Genomic DNA, 14804 nt, shown 5'->3' with positions numbered 1-14804 from the left:
TGCGTGTGGGGTCTTGCAAGGAAGAGGATAAGTGAAGGTAAGGACTGGGGGTAAGGGTCAGTATGGGGTGTGTGTATCCTTGAGTGGCCAGTGTTCTAACTTTTCCCATGCACATGCAGAATGAATTATGTGCACCACTATGGAGGTGATATGACATCACATTAATTCTGTGCGTACCAATATGAAGATGGGAGGGGACAAGGGGTTTGGAGTGTGGGAGGGGCTCAGGGCTGAGGCAGAGGATAGTGATATAGGGTGTGAAGGATTTGGGGATGCAGACTGCCTAGATCCAAGGTGAAGAGAAAAAGACTCCCCTGCAGCAGCACCTGGGCTTGCAAGGTGAGAGGGAGAGATGCCTTCTCTCCATTGCAGCAGCTCGGGGCTGGGGGAGCAGGGTCTGTCCCAGGAAGCTTCCTTGACGACCTGCACAGGTTACTGTAGAGTTGCATAGCTCACAAGGAACTCAGGTAGTGATTGGGGTTGGAGCGATGAGGCCATTTCATTTGTGATGGCACAGGGCAGCAGTACTGCATGTTGCATCGAAGCAGAGAGGAGAGTGGGTACTGGGGCTCTGCCCTTTTCAATGCCCAGGCCAAGGTCAGGCCCTGCTGCCCCAAAGTGTGACCTGGGACTGCAGACAGTGATGATGGGTTGGCTCAGTGTGAGGATGCTGGTGCTTAAGGGGCCTCAGATGCTTGACAGCCCGAACTCGGATCTTGCCCCCAGCTATGGCCTGCTAGCCACTGGCTCCAAGCATGCTGTGCCCCCTCGGTTGTGCAAGCCAGACACCATAGGTCACGTGCTTCTAGTGAGTAGAGGCTTGCACACTTGCATCTGTAGCTGATCCAGGTCCCCAGGATGCTGGACCAGGGAGGTCCAACCTGTACCATCAACAAACATACCAGCATAATTTGTCCATGTACAGCATCCACCTATAGTTTATATCAATATTGCACAGAATTTGCTTCATTAAAATACTAATTCTGAATCTGCATTACCTTTACTAAAATATAGCTGTGTAGAATCATAAGATTTGTAGCCATCTCGGAAGGAATTTTAATTTTCTGGGTTTTTAGTTCTGAATACATACTGAAAAGGACATCATGTGCATTTCGGTAGTTTCCTTTTAAAAAGAAAAAAATTAAATGTAACTTTTCATAACTAGGCTCTTACATGAGGGATATAATTAAAATCAGTTGTAGATGTAGGCTTTCATCTGTAGCTGAATATTTTCCTAAACAAATTGACTTGCAAATTACAAGCACCCAGATGCCTGCTACACTATCCTAGACAATATTAGTTCAGTAGCTAAACCGAAAAAAATTCAAAGTGGCCTCGGAAGAAATGTAAAAAGACATACGTGGAACAGCTGAGAGCACATGTAGATAATGTTTTTATATGCTGCTGTCCTCTATTTTAAAAATTACTTTTCCAATAAAGTACAAAAAATATTTTTAGGCCATCCTAGGATGGATTTCTTTTTTGTCTGGACAATGATTATTTCACAGTTTAGTTCTGTAATTAGTTAAATATAAAATATAAAATGTTAACATTCTTGTAGTGCATATAGGTATAGTACTTTGCTAAATTGAACAGGTGGCTAAAGATTTCATTTCACAACAGTTAAAGCTTAAAAATGAAGGCATTGTATTTTATCATCTCAGGATTACTGCTATATTTTTAGGTAAGGAACTTAGACGAATAATAAGAAAACCCTGGAGTTTTTATGTCTGCTACGCTACAGCACAAAACTTCTGACACACAGTGCTATGGGTTTGAGATTTTCCAGCCCATTGAGAGCAGCAGATAGATGTTTATTTGCCCAGAATGTGATTATCATCCTTGTCCCCAAGGCTGCTGTTTTTCTATGAAAACCATTTTCTACGGCTTATGTTAAATACAAACTTATTTTAGCAATGTTGCCTGCAATACAGCAGGGAGCAGCCATCAGAGGAGATATACTATGTTGCTTTCCAAACCTCTTCTTTGTTCAATTCATTTCTTTCCCCTCTATCTGAAATCTAACCAACCACTTAGAAAAAACAAGTTACATGAAAATTAATAGAGCCTTTGGATCTCTGTTCTTTTAAAGCAATCATTACAGGGGAAATGTCTACTAAAATCAGTGTTGGATGTAGCCAAGAACTGAAAGATCAGTCCTTAAATTAGAGGTCATGTCTACCAGCTACTGTAATTAAGGGACAGGCGTCTAGCCTGGGGAAAAGTGAAGGTCTAGACAGTCTCTACTAATACATCAACTGGGAATGAAACAAAAGAAAAACTCTTTCCACAACTTTCCAAAGGGCTCCACGTACCACCATCACTATGGCTACATCTATACTGCCGTGTTAAACCTACAGAGAGCCCATGCTAGCTGACACAAGCTTGCTCTACAGGTTTGTTTAATTGTAGTGCACACATTTTGGCTCAGGGTGTAGCTCAGGTTGTAGGACCATGTAAGTTGTGAGAATCTGGCTGTACCCAAGCCAGAACACTTCACTGCAATTAAAGAGCCCCTTAGCCCAAGTCAGACAGCACTAGCCAGCCATGGGTTTTTCATTGCAGTGTGAACTTTAAACTCCCACAATAGCAATTTCACATTTCTAAACAAAAACTGGAGAAGAGAAGATTGTTAGTGCACACAAGAAGGTCTTTCTAAAATTGATATATGTTCTTCTTTGAGCACACTCCTACATGTGGTAGTATCTAAAGTAGTTCAAGGATGAAAAATTAAGTCTTGTTGTCACATCAGTAAAAACAGAATCAAGTAAGAGTGCTGAATGACCTACCTGCAGTCTGCTCCTCCCTGGCAATTATTATGGCAGTTCGGGCAGCTTCTCTGTATTGCTTTAGTGCCATGTACAAGCGGAACAGAAACTTGGCGTCCTTAATCAGAACAACACAAAAGTAATTTTGTTGGGACTATAAACTGTTGTACCACTTTTGAAATCTTGAGCTCTATCAAACAAATATCAAGAGGCAGAACAGATTTGTCTGAACTCTGGAGCTTGGCCATACCCTGTCTCCCTGTGCACTGTGTTCTCTGCCTATGGCAGTGCAAGCAAAACTGTGGTTCAGTACTCTCACTTATTTCATTGATTGCTAAACTAGCTTTTTAAAATATTTTTGGGAGAAGTAGTGAGAAGAAATCTCTATTCTCTCTCCACCAAGGAAAAATTGTTATTGGACCTCCACTGCTTGAAACAGCTCTTTAATAAGCCAAAACTGCTCTTGGACTGAAGAAGAAGTGAGTTTCAGAAAGTAAATCAAGGAAATTTTTCAATTCTTAATAAACAGTACATGAAATACAGGTGAAAGAGACCCCTCTTTCAGCTGAAATGCAACATTCATGTAAATCTTCTGACATGAAAAATTGTATAATACACAATCTGAAAAAAGTTGGAGAAAACACACTGATCATGAGGTGTCTAATATTGAAGAAATTGAATTACTGGATAGTTCCAGTAATATTAATGCTATGCTAGTTAATCATAGAAGTTTTTGAAATTTACCTATGAGTTTTGTTTATGCTTCTTGGTATTTAACAGTAAATTTGTAGTGGAGAAGCAATTATGAAAAAGGTATACCATTTTTATCTTGCAAGAACCTTTTAATTATAATTGAGATTAAATTAAAATTATTATAAAGCAGTACTGATGCTAAAATGTTGACCTTGAAATTCTGTTCTGTAGTGAACATTGCAATAGCTTCTGATTCAGTAGAAGACAAACACTGGAATAAAATTACTCCTTTTTAGGATAGTACATTTTTTTAGAGAAACAACCACCTTACCACTCAATTTACCAATACTTTTCAAAGTAGTTTAAATATTGTTATACATGCACTTTCAAGATTTAATTTGCCCCGTAATTAAAATATACTATGGTTCAAATTTTCATCCTAACCTTAGTTACACGTGCAAAAGAGTAATAAGGAAGTCTAAGTGTATCAGAAGCTGGAAGCCTGCAGGAGACTGCATGGGTCCTATGGATTTAACATGATACAAAGGGACCAATTTAAGGAGGATAAAGGCAGTGCAGAGATGTTTAGATGATTTTTTAAACTCAGTCTTTGCTACTGAGGAAGTTGGAGAGACTCTTTTCAGATAATAAAAATGGATGTATTATCAGATTCTGAGGTATCAAAAGAGATTGTGCTGGGATAAGAAAATAAATTCATGCCAGGTTCTGCTATCCTTATGTAGAATAATACCTTATTCTGGCAGAAACCCCATTAAAATAAGTGGTACTACTTATGGACTAAGATACTATTCTGCTTGAATAAGGGTGATAAAACTTAGTCATTAAAGAGTAATAAGTCCCCAGAATCAGACGGTATACATCCAAGGGTATGTCTAAACTACAACCTGTGGCTGTCCCGTGTAAGGCTTTGGGGTGCATAGGTATAATTGCAATGTTGACAGATCCCAAGAGATAAGAAGGAATTTAAGAATGAAGAGGCTGAGCTGCTAAGGAAAATATATAATCTCTCATTAAAGTTAGCTACTATATCAGAGGACTAGAGGGCAGCAAAGTATTGGTCTATCTTTAAAATAGGTGCTATGTGGTAATCTTAGCTCAGCAAGTCTTATTTTTCCTGGTAATGAAGTAACAATAATTTAAAGGCAAATCATGTTATATTAAACTGCTATAATTCTCTGAGTAGCATCAACAAATAAAACGTGAAAGAGAACTAGCTGGCAATTTACTTGGACTTTTAAAATACCTTTGGAAAAAGCCCTCAAGAGTTTATTAAGGAAACTAGTCATAGAATGAGAAGCTAAGTATCTGCATGAATTAAAAACTAAGGCTATAAAATGAGAAGCGGAAGTAAATGATCAATTTTTTGTAAAGGGAATAGATGTATTGCAAAGTCACAAGGTCTTTGCTAAGGCCAGTGGTGTTGATATAGTTTTCCCTGCACTGGGAAGGGTAGTGAGCAAATGGGTGAATTTGCAGATGATGCAATAATATTTAGGTTAGTCAAGAAGGGAGAAACCTGACAAGGGACCCTGACAAAACTAGGCAAGTTCTCACAATGATAGCACATTAAATGACTGCTGACAAGCAAGGCAAAACAAATAGGAAAGAATAATGTGAATTACTTAAATACAATCCTGGGTTCAAAACTGACTACTATACACTCATCTAAGGACTTGGGAGACATTAAAGATTGTTCAACAGAAACTTCTGGTCAATTTGCAACAGTAGTAATAAAAACAAAGTATTAAGAATATACAGGCAGTCCCCGAGTTACGCGGATCCGACTTATGTCGGATCCGCAGTTACGAACGGGGCTTTTCTCGCCCCGGAGGACTGGAGCGGCGGGATGCCCAGATCCGCTGCAGTCCCGCCGCCCCCGTCCTCCGGGGCGAGAAAAGCTGCTCCCCTTCTCTCTGGTCTGCAGGGAGACCAGGAGCAAAGCCTTGAAGCATACCCGCAGCGGGACAGCCCAGGCACGCCCGGGCTGTCCCGCTGCGGGCATGCTCCGCGGCTTTGCTCCCGGTCTCCCTGCAGACCAGAGAGACGGGGAGCAAAGCCTTGGAGCACGCCTTGGAGCTAAAGGTCTCAAACTGTGTCAACCAATAATTGAAAACTTACAAATAAACAGTCCAGCTTTTTAAAAATATGGGCCTAAATGTTTTCATTTTATATTGCATGCTTTTTAAATTGACTCTCTAAAAGTTAGAGAAAACAGTTTTACATAGTTAAGTACCCTTTTTAGAACTTTAGAAAGCAATGTTGCAATGGATCACTACTCCTTTTTAATTTTAATTTTGGAAATTCTATAGAATTTTGTTTTCAGAGTTGCTTGTTTTCAATTTTAAAAACGTGTGTGTGTAAAAAAAAAATCACAACAGCAGAATCTTGTTAATTAACACTCAAAGAGATATATATTATAGTAAGCAAACAGAGAATATAAAGCAAGGATATTGGATCACAATCCTTTTGTCTTAACTCTGACAAATTTAGTTTCGTATAATATATTTATTACTATATTATATTAGAATAGAAAGGTTACAAAACATTTTAGAATAGAAAGGTTACAAAACATTTATTAAAAGTAGTAAAGTCTTAGTAATGTAACACCTTACTACAGCCCTGTGCTATTAACTCATTATTGAGAAAGGGAGTGATGACAAGCAGCCTGTTTTGAAAATTATCTAGTTTGGGAATAAAAGAATAGAGAGGATTAACAAATTTCTGCTGCACTGCTTCAATTTAGATTTTATCTCCAGTGAAATAAAAATTATATAATCTAAAAGATATTATTCAATAAAAATGTTACACCGATTGTCTGAGAATTTCAATTGCATTTGTCTGTACAATGTAACAAAGTTACAAATTATTTGTTTTTTCTTTAATAGCTTTTTAAACAAGTTACTATGATTTGATAAAGTAAAATGATGTTACTCACTGAGAGAGACTATGGCAGATGGGGTAAAGCATTCAGAAGAACAAGAGAGAGCTTTTAAATAAGGAAAAGAATGCCCTTCATACAACTTGCAAAACAATGTTAAACATGACAATGAATGTATTCACAAAATGAAAAAGATGTTTTATAAAAAAAATTAGACTGTTAGAACTGTTTCTCAAAAATGTTTTCATATTGTGGGATCACTTCCAATTTCTCCATTCCACGCATTCCCTGAGGCAATCAGATTGCTTGGTTGTAGTTTACAGCTGCAAGCAAGCAAGCAAGCAAGCAAACAAGCAAAGATAGAAAGACAGATCGAACAAACAGGATGCAACAGTCAGTCCATTTTCCACCCACAGTTTATATCTCTGTTCAACAATGTTTGTTAGTACCAGATCTCTCATCACAGCTCTTACAGTTCCAATCTCTCCAGTTTAATTTGCAATTGAATTCCATCCTCCTGAGCGTATGTTCCCTGTATAATTTGTGTCATCCATATTTCTAATGAAAGGTAACATTACATCAAAACATCACCCAACGAAGACAGATAAAGCAGCTGCAAAAAGTACAGAGATGTTTTGTCACTAAATGCCCAAAAGACCAATTCCTGGCCCTGTAATAAGGCACAGCAAGGAAAAGGCCAGGGCTCTGCAACCTCACTATTGAGTGAAAACCACAACTAGACTCTTAAAGGCATATAGACATATAGTTGCTACTGAAGAACAACTCTACAGCTGTCAAACCCAGCTCCATGCCTACAGAGCACAATGAAGAAGTTACTCACTTTGTGCAGTAATGATGGTTCTTCGAGATGCGTATCCCTGTAAGTGCTCCACTGTAGGTGTTGGGCTTGTCCTGGTGCCGCAGATCGGAGATCTTTTTCAGCTATAGTCCGCCAGACCGCGCATGCACAATGTGTGTCTCGTGCTTTTTGCGCCGTTTGTGTGTGCATGGTCCGGCTCCCACCAGTTCCTCAAGCGTCTGAAAGACATAAGAAACAAGATACTCGGAAGAGGGGAGAAGGGTGGGTCGTGGAGGACCCACGGGGACATGCATCTTGAAGAACCATTGTTACTGCACACAGTGAGTAACTACTACTACTTCTTCAAGCAGTGTCCCCATGAGTGCTCCACTGTAGGTGAATTCACAGCAGTAGCCTATTTACAGGAGGCGGGATTCAGAGTTATTGCACTGCTGCTGTGGAGAGGACAGCTGAGGCAACTGCTGCATCGGCTATAAGCAGATTATGTATAGCATAATGTTTAGCGAATGTGAAGGCGGAAGACCACGTAGCTGCATGGCAAATGTCTCGTAGGGGAACCCCTTGAGGAAGGCAGTTGAAGTTGCCATCGCCCTCGAGTGGGCCCTCAGCGTGTGTGGGAATAACATCATATTATACAGCAGACGATAATTCTGGATATGCATTGTGCTGACAAGGGATGGTCTTTAGAATGTTCCACAGTGGAGGTTCTGAGATTTTCGAAAGCATTGTGTCCTGTCAAGGTAGAATGCTAATGCTCGACAGACATCCAAGGTATGAAGATGGGCATGCTGTGCTGAGGAGTGGGGGTGCAATGTGGGAAGAACTATTGGCTCGTTTATGTGGAATTCCGAATTCATTTTTGGTAGAAAGGCTGGTTAAGGATGCACTATTACTCCATGGGGGGGGGAGGGTGGTAAATACCATGTAAGGTGGTGATGCCAAGAGGGTGGATAATTCCCCAACCCTCCATGCTGAAGTTATCACCAGCAGAAAAACCACCTTCACTGTTAGGGTGTGTAAATCACGAGTTGCCAGGGGCTCGAAAGGGGGTCACATTAAGGCATCCAAAACTAGCTCCAGGTTCCAGGTGTCCACAAGCTGCCTGTGGTATGGGAAGAGATTAGCCAACCCCTCCATAAATCTCTTCATCATTGGTTGGGAAAATACAGAGTAGCCATCCACAGAGTACCAAAAAGCAGTGATTGCCACAATATGTACGTTGAGGGAGGAGCATGCCAGGCCCAGAGTGTTTAAGATCTAAAAGATTGTCCAAAATGCGATGAATAGGGATTGAGTATGGGTCCAAGTCTGCGGTGGAGCACCATAAACAGAAGTGTCTCCATTTATGCAGGTAAATGTTACGTGTGTTGGATCTTCTATGTAACAGGATGTATTCGACAGCTTGGGAACAATTCATCTCTGTTTGTTGGAACTAACTAGGTACCAGGACGTCAGAACGAGGTGGTTGAGTTGAGGGTGTATCAATCGCCCGTGATTCTGCATCAGCAAGTCGTGGCATTTGGGAAGATGATATGGAGAGTGGTTCAATATGCGAAACAGGTAAGGAAACCATATCTGTCGTGGCCAGAAGGGGGCTATCAACATTACTGTGGCTCCTTCGATTGCTATTTTCTCCAGAACTTTGGGGATGAGAGGAGTAGGTGGGAAGGTGTACAGAAGATAACGCCAGTTGTCTAGGAAGGTATCATCCCCCATGGACCTCCATCCGATCCCAGCTCTCAAGCAGTACTGGGGCACTTTGTGTTGTGGTGTGTGGCAAAGAGGTCTACAGATGGATATCCCCAGAGGTGGAATATGGTATTAAGTACATCTGGGTGTAATACCCATTCATGATTTGTGAAGTAATGCCTGCTGAGAGCATCGGCTGTGGCGTTCTGCTTGCCAGGGGGGAGGGATAGTTCAGTGGTTTGAGCATTGGTGCCCTAAACCCAGGGTTGTGAGTTCAATCCTCGAGGAGAAGATTTGGGGCAAAAATTTGTCAGGGATGGTACTTGGTCCTGCTGTGAAGGCATGGGACTGGACTCGATGACCTTTCAAGGTCCCTTTCAGTTCTAGGAGACAGGCAATCTCCATCAATTTAAATTTAATTTAGGGAGGTATGCTGCGATAATTGTAAGTTTGTGCTGGTAGCACCAATTCCATAAACGTATCACCTCCGTGCAAAGGGATCGGGATCTGGCTGGGCTTCACCCTGTCTGTTTACATAGTATACTGTAGTCATATTGTCAGTAAGGACACAAATTACTCGACCACAGATCAGGGCAAGAAAGTGTCGGCATGTGTTGAAGACTGCCTGTAACTTGAGTAGGTTGATACATAGTAATGATTCCGGAGGGGACCATAGTCCTTGGATTTGTTGGTCCTGTAGATGGGCACCCTAACCCAGCAGTGATGCGTCGGTGATAAGTTGCATTGTTGGTTAAGGCCAGTAAAAGGGTATTCTGTCCATCAAGTTGTTGAGGATGGTCCAACACACCAACAATTTTTTTATGTGGGAAGGTACCATGACCTTCCTTTGGACATCTTGTCCATTTGGCATATCTATCAAAGCAATCCAATGCTGAAGGCACCTGAAGTGCAGCCTTGCATGTGCTACAACATACGTTGTAAATGCCTGTAGGCAGGTTCTGGGACTGGTAGAGAAAACCTGTACCAGGTCTTGAATCGCCTGGAATCTGTTCAAGGGTAAGTACGCATGCGAGTTGGTGGAATCGAGGTGTGCACCTACGAATTCTATGGATTGCTGCGTTATCATGGATGACTTTGGAACATTGATTATGAGTCCAAGTGCTTTGAATATGGCTCTTGTTATGTTGGTAGCCTGGAGTGCCTCGTCGAAAGAAGGTGCTCTCATTAGGCAGTCGTTGAGGTAAGGGAATATGATGATTCCCACTCATCACAGGTAAGCCGTCACTACTGCCTTGTCTTCAAGAAGACCCTGGGGGCCAATGAGAGACCGAAGGGCAGGACCTTGTATTGGAAATTGTCTGAGTCTACTTGAAAACATAGAAAACGTCTGTGAGCTGGGTGAATGGTCACATGAAAGTAGGCGTCCTGTAGGTCGAGGGATGTAAACCAATCTCCGCTGTGCAATGTTGGAATGATAGTCGCCAGGGTCACCATATTGAAGCGTTGTTTGCAATTTAATTGTCAAAGATCCAGGATGGGTCTCCAACCTCCTGATTTTTTCTGGGTCAAGAAATAGTGGAAATAGAACCCCCTGCCTTTGAATTCATCCGGAAACTTCTCTATCACTCCAATAGCTAAAAGACGAGCCACCTCCTGTTTTAAGAGAGACTCGTGAGATGGGTCCCTGAAGAGGGACGGAGCAGGAGAGGTGGGAGGAGAAAGTGAAAGAAAGGGGATGGTGTAGCCTAATGCAATTAGCTGTAGGACCTATCTGTCGGTGGTAATATAGGTCCATCTTTGGCGGAATGGCCTTAGGCGATGGTGAAAAAGTGCATTAGTGGCACAAAGGTGAGTGGGCAGCGGGATGGTCTGCAGTCCCTCGAACGAGGAGTCAAACTTGCTGCCTGGTGTTCTGTTGATTGGACGCTTTAGTTTGTGGTAATCTTTTCTGTTGTCTTTGTCTGCTGTGTTGGTATTCCTGCTGTCTATACTGGAGCATGGGGTGTGAGAATGGTTTCTGTCTTTGGTAGGGTGTTTATCTTTTTTGGTGATAAGGCGGGGTGTACATGCCTAAAATTCTAAGCGTAGTTCTGGAGTCCTTGCCAGAATGCAGGACTTGATCTGTCTTTTCTGCAAAAAGACTCTGCCTGTCAAAGGGGAGATCTTCAGCCTTTGACAGGAGGTCCTTCGGCACCGCTGCTTGTTGCATCTATGATGTTCTGCACATGACCATGGATGTGGCGGTGGTCCGCGCGGCCGTATCTGCGGTATCGAGGGCTATGTGCAGAGCTGTTCTAGAAGCCATGTATCCTTCTTGTACCACCGCATTGAGTATATCGCGCTTGTTATCTGGAAGATGTTCTAGGAGTGAAATCAATTTTAAATAGTTATCAAAATTGTGATAGGCCACAAGCGCGGCATAGTTGGCCATCCTTAAATTTAATGTGGCGGAAGAGTAGACTTTCCGCCCAAAGAGATCCAGACGCTTACTCTCCTTGTCATTGCCCCTGAACTGAGGAGCCTTAGCCCTCTGTTGTGCTGCATCCACAACCAGAGAATTTGGTTGCGAATGCGTGAAGAGGAATTCTATGCCTTTAGCGGGAACAAAATATTTCTTGCCAGCATCAACTGCTACAAACAAAAAAGCGGACATTTGCCATATGTCGTCCGCTATCTCCAAAATTGCGTCGAATGGCAGTGCGACTTTTGAGACGGTTGGAGGTTTCTAAGCAGATGAAGTTGTTTTTGTTGTACTTCCGAGAGCTGCACCTGTTGACTATTGAGACTCTTTTGAACAACTCCTGAAATTGTCAGAGGTTGTCAGTGGGTGATGTATCACCGGGGAAATCTACATCATCAGGTGACGACGATGACAGGTCTGTAGGCAAGTCTCTTTGTGGCTCTTCCTGATCCAAAAACTGCTCATGCTCCGGTTCTGCATGATGCAGCATAGGAGGCTCGATTCCTGTGGGAGTAGAAGGTCTTGTTGCAGATGGCGCAGGAGACCTCCTACTGGTATATGAGGGGCAAGGATGGTGAGAGGACGATGACGATACTTCGTCCTGTCATGGAGAATATGAATGGCATCTGTTGTAGCAAGAGTGTCTGTAAAGGTCATCATAGTGTCGCGTGCGATATGGGGAATATCTGAAGGAGTATCTACTCCTATGTATCTCGTGTGCCCAGAGTAGCTGGAGAGTGTAGGAGATCTGATCTTTCCCTTGAGTGCGTGGAGGATGCTGGTGAATGTCGGTGCCGATGGCTGTAATGAGATGAAGTATATGGCGGTGAGTAATAACTTGGTCTAGTAGTCTGGTGTCTTTGTGAATACCTGGAAGGAAATGAGTGAGCTGGAGACGGTGAAGACGGTGGCTCTGGAGAAAACTCAATTTGCTCCGGGCTTGGTGAAAGAGATAGTAGCTTGCAGGACTTTTGGTGAGTCTTTGCCGGCGCTGGGGATTGTTCGGGTCAAGATGAAGCCAGAGTTGAGATGGGTCTATTTGGAATCATGGGAGGGTGGGGGCTTCGCCCGCCCACCTTCTAAAAGCCCCTCCCCAGCCTTATGGGAGGGACACTGGACCCATGTCCAACTAATTGCTTGGGACAAATAATGACAAAAGGATCAAGAGTGCGGGCTAGAGGTTCAAAATAAGGGAGCCGGATGGGGACACCGAGCAGAGAACCCCGGACAGCGCCCACCAAGTTGAGATGGGTGTAGGAGCCGGCTGCGCAGTCATATGGGGAGTCTGTGCCATCACTGGTTGGTGCAGTGGTGCCAAGTGTGCTGTTGGTGCTGACTGAGTGGTCAGTGCCGGCACTGGGTGGCGTAGCAGTGCCAGTTGTATTGTCGGTGCCGGGATGGTCGGTGCCGGTGCTGGAGTGGTTGCTGGTGCCGATACAGTTACTGGCACCAATGTCAATGCCGGTTCAGGGCTCGGTGCCGGTCGAGTTGTGGCAGACATTTTTGGTGCGAACTCTCTCAATGGTGCCGATGTACTGCGGTCCTGCTTGTGCTTGTCGGATCTGTGAGTGGAAGTTGTGCCCGAGGTGCCTGGTTTATCCATCATGCCAACACACGTTGGGGGTAAGGAGCGTGAGGGGGAAGGTCTCCTCTTCATGTGATTAGGCTTGGGCGACAAGGGCCGGCGCCTGCTGGTTACAGCCAAGTCTGTGGGGCGGGAGGAGTCAGTCTCCAGTGGCTGTAATACCTTGTCGAACAATAGCATTTTCAGCCTCATCTCCCTGTCCCTCCTAGCTCGCGCTGTGAGGTTTGAACAGTGGGGACATTTCTGGGGAAAAATGTCCTTCACCAAGGCACCTTATTCAGAGTGAATGCCCGTCTGAGGTGGGCATTGGATCGCGGCATGTTCTGAACTTTTTAAAACTGGGTGAGCCCAGCATGATTCAGCGGCATCTCTTGTCCTCTAAACAGGGGAGAGGACTGTAATTTTTCCTATTTTAATGAAGTAACACGCTAACTAAAACTTTTTTAAAATAACGGTATCAACTATAACAATCTAACTAATAGGACTATGACTATAAGATAAGAATTATGTAAACTAATTAATAACTATAAACAAATTTCTCTGTCAAATCCTGATAGGATTAACAACGAGAGAGTGTTCACTCCGTCCGCGGCTGATCAAGAGGAACTGGAGGGAGGCAAATGGCGTGAAAAGCATGAGACACACATCGCGCACGTGCAGTCCAGCAGACTACAGCTGAAAAAGATCTCCCATCTGCGGTGCCAGGACAAGCCCGACTCCTACAGTGGAGCACCCATGGGGATACTGCTTGAAGAAGAATTACAGGTTTGTGGAAGCCTTGCAGAAACTTTCTGATGCAGTGTATGTACTGGAACATATGCCTACTGTAGCACAAAGAATAAGTTATTCACCTTGTGCAGGAACAATGGTTCTTCTTCGAGTGGTTGCTCATGTCCATTCGAATTAAGTGTGTGCACCGCGTCTTCTGAAGCGTTTTCCCTAGCGGTACCCGTAGCACCAGCAGGGTGCTCCCTGGAGTGGCGCCGCCATGGCGGGGCATAAGTACCCCTGCCAGTGCTCCCCCACCTCAGTTCCTTCTTACCGCCCGTGACGGTCATTGGAGCGTGTCTCTCTGTTAGTTCAGTTAATGGTTCCCGTTTCTCTTAGCATTGTAGATAGTTATAAATAGTTCAATTAGTTAGATAGTTAGTGTCTCTCTTTTTTCTTCTCCCCCTTCGGGGGTGAAGAATGCCAGAGCTGCAAGGCTTTAAGGTGTGCGCTGTCTGCGCAAAGTTTATGCCCAAAGGAGAGCCTCATGACAGTTGTCTGAAGTGTCTGGGTAAGGGCCATCTTACAGACGCCTGTAAGATCTGCAAGTCGTTTAAGCTGCTCACTAAGAGGGAGAGAGACTCTCGTCTAAAACTTCTCCTCATCGAGGCGGCTTTACAGTCAGCTCTGGCTGGACACTCTGCGGTGCACAGTGCACCAATGTCCACGCGCGATGCCCCATCTCGAGACTGGGCCTCAGGGCCGAGGGTTTGGCACCGGTCTTATTCCCCGGCACCGAAGAGGTCAAGAACGTCCCGTGGTAGGTCTCCAAGCCGGAAGTCCAAGTCGGGCCTACACCGCAGTGCCGAGTCTCTGATGCGCACGTCCTCATCCACCATGGTGCCCCTCTACGCCGGACACTTTTGAGGCAGCGCATGATTTATTAGCCTCACTACCTCCCCTCTGTCGTCGGTTGAGGTGGAGAGGTCGAGGTTGCCTATGCCAGAGGCTGTGTTGGCACCAGCTTCACCTCGGCACCGGTCGCTTATGCAGCGGGACCGTCCCCTGTGGGACCAGTACCGCTTTCCTCCATATCGGTGCCGGTCTTGACGCAGGCCGCCAGGTTTCACTCAGTGCTCGAATGGAGTCTACCTCCCTCGGTGCTGGGACCTCTTCCAGACCCCGTCTTGGCTGCTCCGGTGCCGTATCACCGTCTACGG

General features: G+C 44.1%; 2 protein-coding genes across 4 annotated transcripts in view; one reads left to right on the top strand and one right to left on the bottom strand.

Annotated features, from left to right (window-relative positions):
* Positions 1-14804, bottom strand: part of WDR19 (WD repeat domain 19) — a 92734-nt gene that overhangs the window by 9458 nt on the left and 68472 nt on the right. For 2 of the 3 annotated variants that reach the window (XM_014576749.4, XM_014576748.4), the window contains 2 exons: positions 2790-2886; positions 999-1123 (listed from right to left, as the gene is read on the bottom strand). In XM_014576749.4, coding sequence (XP_014432235.3) covers positions 999-1123; positions 2790-2886 — 222 coding nt within the window. Of the gene's footprint in view, positions 1-998; positions 1124-2789; positions 2887-7259; positions 7399-14804 lie in introns of those variants that run through there. The other variant, XM_089778209.1, reaches the window with a different exon arrangement.
* The window catches only part of LOC149524505 (uncharacterized), a 36317-nt gene continuing 28906 nt past the window's right edge, over positions 7394-14804 (top strand). Inside the window, exons 1-3 of the mRNA XM_089778215.1 lie at positions 7394-8531; positions 8621-8740; positions 13434-13641. Of these exons, the coding sequence (XP_089634341.1) occupies positions 8730-8740; positions 13434-13641 (219 nt within the window). The 5' untranslated portion in view covers positions 7394-8531; positions 8621-8729. The remainder of the gene's footprint in view (positions 8532-8620; positions 8741-13433; positions 13642-14804) is intronic.

This window comes from Pelodiscus sinensis, chromosome 4, assembly GCF_052426305.1.
Source record: "Pelodiscus sinensis isolate ZL-2025 chromosome 4, ASM5242630v1, whole genome shotgun sequence".
NCBI classification, from domain to species: Eukaryota; Metazoa; Chordata; order Testudines; family Trionychidae; genus Pelodiscus; species Pelodiscus sinensis.
The sequence above is the reverse complement of the archived record's forward strand: the minus strand, read 5'-3'. Positions and strand labels throughout refer to the sequence as shown.